The sequence below is a fragment of the Trichophyton verrucosum genome (assembly GCF_000151505.1).
Source record: "Trichophyton verrucosum HKI 0517 chromosome Unknown contig00314_1.f1.exp, whole genome shotgun sequence".
Classification (NCBI taxonomy): domain Eukaryota; kingdom Fungi; phylum Ascomycota; class Eurotiomycetes; order Onygenales; family Arthrodermataceae; genus Trichophyton; species Trichophyton verrucosum.
In genome coordinates, this window is record NW_003315437.1 from 1 (window position 1) to 3,202 (window position 3,202).

Here is a 3,202-nt window from a genome sequence, read left to right on the forward strand (position 1 = left end):
TCGTCTTTCTTTCTTCTTCTTCTTCTTCTTCTTCTTCTTCTTCTCTTCCTCTTACTTCTTACTTCTTACTTCTTACTTCTTCTGCTTTTCGACTTCTTCCTCTTCTTCCTCTCGCCTTCTTCCTCTCTGGCCGTCGATCAGCTTACATAGCTCGTCGGCTGGTTTGCTCTTCTTCTTCTTCTTCTTCTTCTTCATCTTCTCTTCTTCTTTACTCTTCCTCTTCTTCTACTACTTCTCTTCTTCTACTTCTTAACCTACGCTTGATCGACTCTGACTTCCAACCTAGAGTCGAGTCCCCGAGTCCACAGCCAGAATCCAGAAGTCAAGCTAGACTCAAAGACTCAAGAGTCAAGCAAGGCCTCCTCCCTGTCTGACTTCGCCAACCTAGAGTCTGTTGCTCGCCGGCTTCCCTTAGGCTCGCCCGACGTTGCTCAAGCGCCGCCCTTTGACTCTCGTCCGGTGCGTGCGTGCCTTTGTGTTATTCCCAGCAACACCTCAACTTTACCACAACCACCACTACAACCACAACACCGCCGCCTCGACCTCTTCGACACCACAACAACACAACCACTACAAAACAACCACATCTTCCCACCACCACCACAAATAAATACCTCATCATGGGCAACGGCTCTGCGGCCGTCCTCGAGCCGACGTACACAGGCTACGTCGCCTCGACTCACGACGCCCTCATCCTCTTCGAAGCCTGCCTCACGGGCGTCCTCCACCACGTCCCCCGCCGCCCGCACGACCGCGAGCGCGCTCAGCTCGTCCGCTCGGGATCAGTCTTCATCTACGAGGAGAACGCCTCGGGCATCAAGCGCTGGACGGACGGCGTCACCTGGAGCCCCTCGCGCATCCTGGGCAACTTCCTCGTCTACCGCGAGCTCGACAAACCCTTTCCTCCCGGCGAGAAGAAGCGCGCCGTCAAGAAGGGCAGCAGGCGGCCGACCCAGTCTGCCAGAGCCGGCGAGCCATACCCGCGTCTGCAGGACAATGGAACCCCCGTCAACGGCAGTGTTGGCTCCGTCGCCAGCGTGACGGGCTCTGCCTACTCTCCCGGCGCCCCCTCGCCCGTCGCCGGCGCTGGGCCTGGAGGCGCTGGTGCTGGCGGGCCCGTCTCTGGCAACGGGACGGGCTTTGGCCCCGAGCGTGGCCAGCAGTCGGAGCTCGAACGCGCCCTCGTCGGCTCCCTCGTCGACTCCTACGGCTTCAAGGACTCCGGTCTCGTCAAGAAGACCATGAGCGTCACCGTCTCCGGCGTCACCCACCATCTCGTCTCCTACTACAGCGTCGACGATGTCATGCGCGGCGTCCTCAGCCCGCCCAGCATGGTCGAGTCCCTCAGGTATATCCGCCCTCGCCAGGAACTCACCACAAAGCAGAGCTTCCGTGCCCCCATCGAGGACCCGGACCAGCCCAGCCTCGACGACGGCGACCCTTCCCAGTCCCTCTACGCATACCGTCCCAATCCTGCTACCGCCGCAGCCATGGTGCCCCAGTACGGCATGCCCCAGAGCACAGGCTACTACGCCATGCCGCAACCCTACTCCTCTCACCACCACCAACAGCAGCAGCAACAACAACAACACCAACACCCTCATCATCATCAGCAGCAGCAGCAGCATCCTTCACAGCAGCAGCACCACCCGCAACAGTCTGCGCATCACCAGCACCCTCACCACCAGCCTCCTCCTCCACACCAGCAACATCCTTCCCAGCAGCCCCCACCGCCGTCCGTGCCCGGCTACGGGGTCGCGCCACCACAGCAGAACCCTTATCTGCAGCAGAGTCCCGCTGCCGCAACCTCAGATCTGCCCCCAAAGTCAGAGGAATACGCTTCCTACCGTGGACCCTCAGCTGCCGCCGCCTACCAGAATGCCGCTGCCGCCGCCGCCGCTGCTGCCTATCCTCCCTCCTCGGCCGCTGCCTCGGCCGCTCCTCACATCTACCGCACTCCAAGCATACCAACCAGGCCGGGACCCTCAGACATGCCGCCCACTTCTCTCGACCCGGCCGGATCTCCCAGCGCGGCCACAACTTACTCGCGCGCCAGCTTCAGCCTGCCCGGTTCCATAGACTCAAAGCCTCAGACCTCCCCTCCACAGCAGCAGGCCCCCAATCCTCAGCAGCAACAGTCCCAGCAGCAGCAGCAGCAACAGCAGCAGCAGCAACCACTCGACAGGTCACCATATGCATCCTCTTCCGCCAGACGCGAATCAGGGTACTACGACCAGGCTCAGGCGCAGGCGCAGGCTCAAGCTCAGGCCGCTCATCAGCGTCGAGCTTCCATCCAGGCTCCTCCACAGCAGCAGCAACCCCCTCAACCTCCACAGCAACCCTCTCAGCCATACTACTCGGGGACTGCCGCCACCGGCCAGACCTCCTACCAGGGGCCTCCTCCCATGTCCACCTGGGGAGCTACACACGGACAGGCCATATAACCTCTTTCCTTTCCTTTTCTTTTCTTTTCATTATTACTCGACGCTTTTTCTTATTCTTTCTTTCTTTTTTTTTCATATCGACATTGAAACAGTAACCCCACGCGAAAGGACGAAAGACTGCTTTTTTATCCATTTTCTTTTACGCTCACCAACCCATACTTTCTACACACTGACCCCAACTCAACTCTAAAATAAAGCAATAAAAGTTCTCTCTCTCTCTCCAAACGCCGAACGAATGAAGATCATCGAATGACCCCCCCGGAGTCGACCTCGACGCGCGACTCGACCTAATAGGAATGACGCTCATACACACATACTCTCTTACACACACACACAAACTACGAATTTCCAAAAGCAAAATGGAAAAATCGCCCAAAAAAATATATATTAAAAACGAAAAAAAAGAAGAAGAAAAGGAAAAAAAATATCCTCCCCCCCCTTCAGCATACAACAAACTAATCAGTTTCCCTCCCTATGGAAAATGGTGGTATTGCAATGGGGGAAAAACAGTTCTCTACTGCCTTGACTTGTCTGCATGTATGCACGTTTGCCTGCTTGTTCGCTCGCCCCTTGTCTTCTTTCTCTTCACACTTTATTGACTGAACTGACTTGACTTGATTGAACTGCACATACATACTGCACAAACTCAACTCACAAACGCAAATGATGAATGATTCGATTGTCCTCTCCTGTCCCTGTCTGTCCTGTTTTTCTTGTTTCTTTACTCCAAGTTGTCTGTCAGTTCTCTCTCTTCCCCT

The 3,202-nt window shown here is 56.3% G+C and overlaps 2 protein-coding genes across 2 annotated transcripts; one reads left to right on the top strand and one right to left on the bottom strand.

Annotated features, from left to right (window-relative positions):
• Positions 1–72: 72 nt before the first annotated feature.
• Positions 73–195, bottom strand: TRV_03900 (uncharacterized protein; the record flags this gene model as incomplete). The annotated part of the gene is made up of 1 exon (XM_003021935.1): positions 73–195. One exon carries the CDS (start codon positions 193–195, stop codon positions 73–75), a length of 123 nt encoding a protein of 40 aa, XP_003021981.1.
• A 425-nt stretch (positions 196–620) lies between these two features.
• TRV_03901 (camp independent regulatory protein) lies at positions 621–2,444 on the top strand (the record flags this gene model as incomplete). Its single annotated transcript, XM_003021936.1, has 1 exon — positions 621–2,444. The coding sequence occupies one exon, from the start codon at positions 621–623 to the stop codon at positions 2,442–2,444; it is 1,824 nt and encodes a 607-aa protein (XP_003021982.1).
• Between the last annotated feature and the right edge of the window lie 758 nt (positions 2,445–3,202).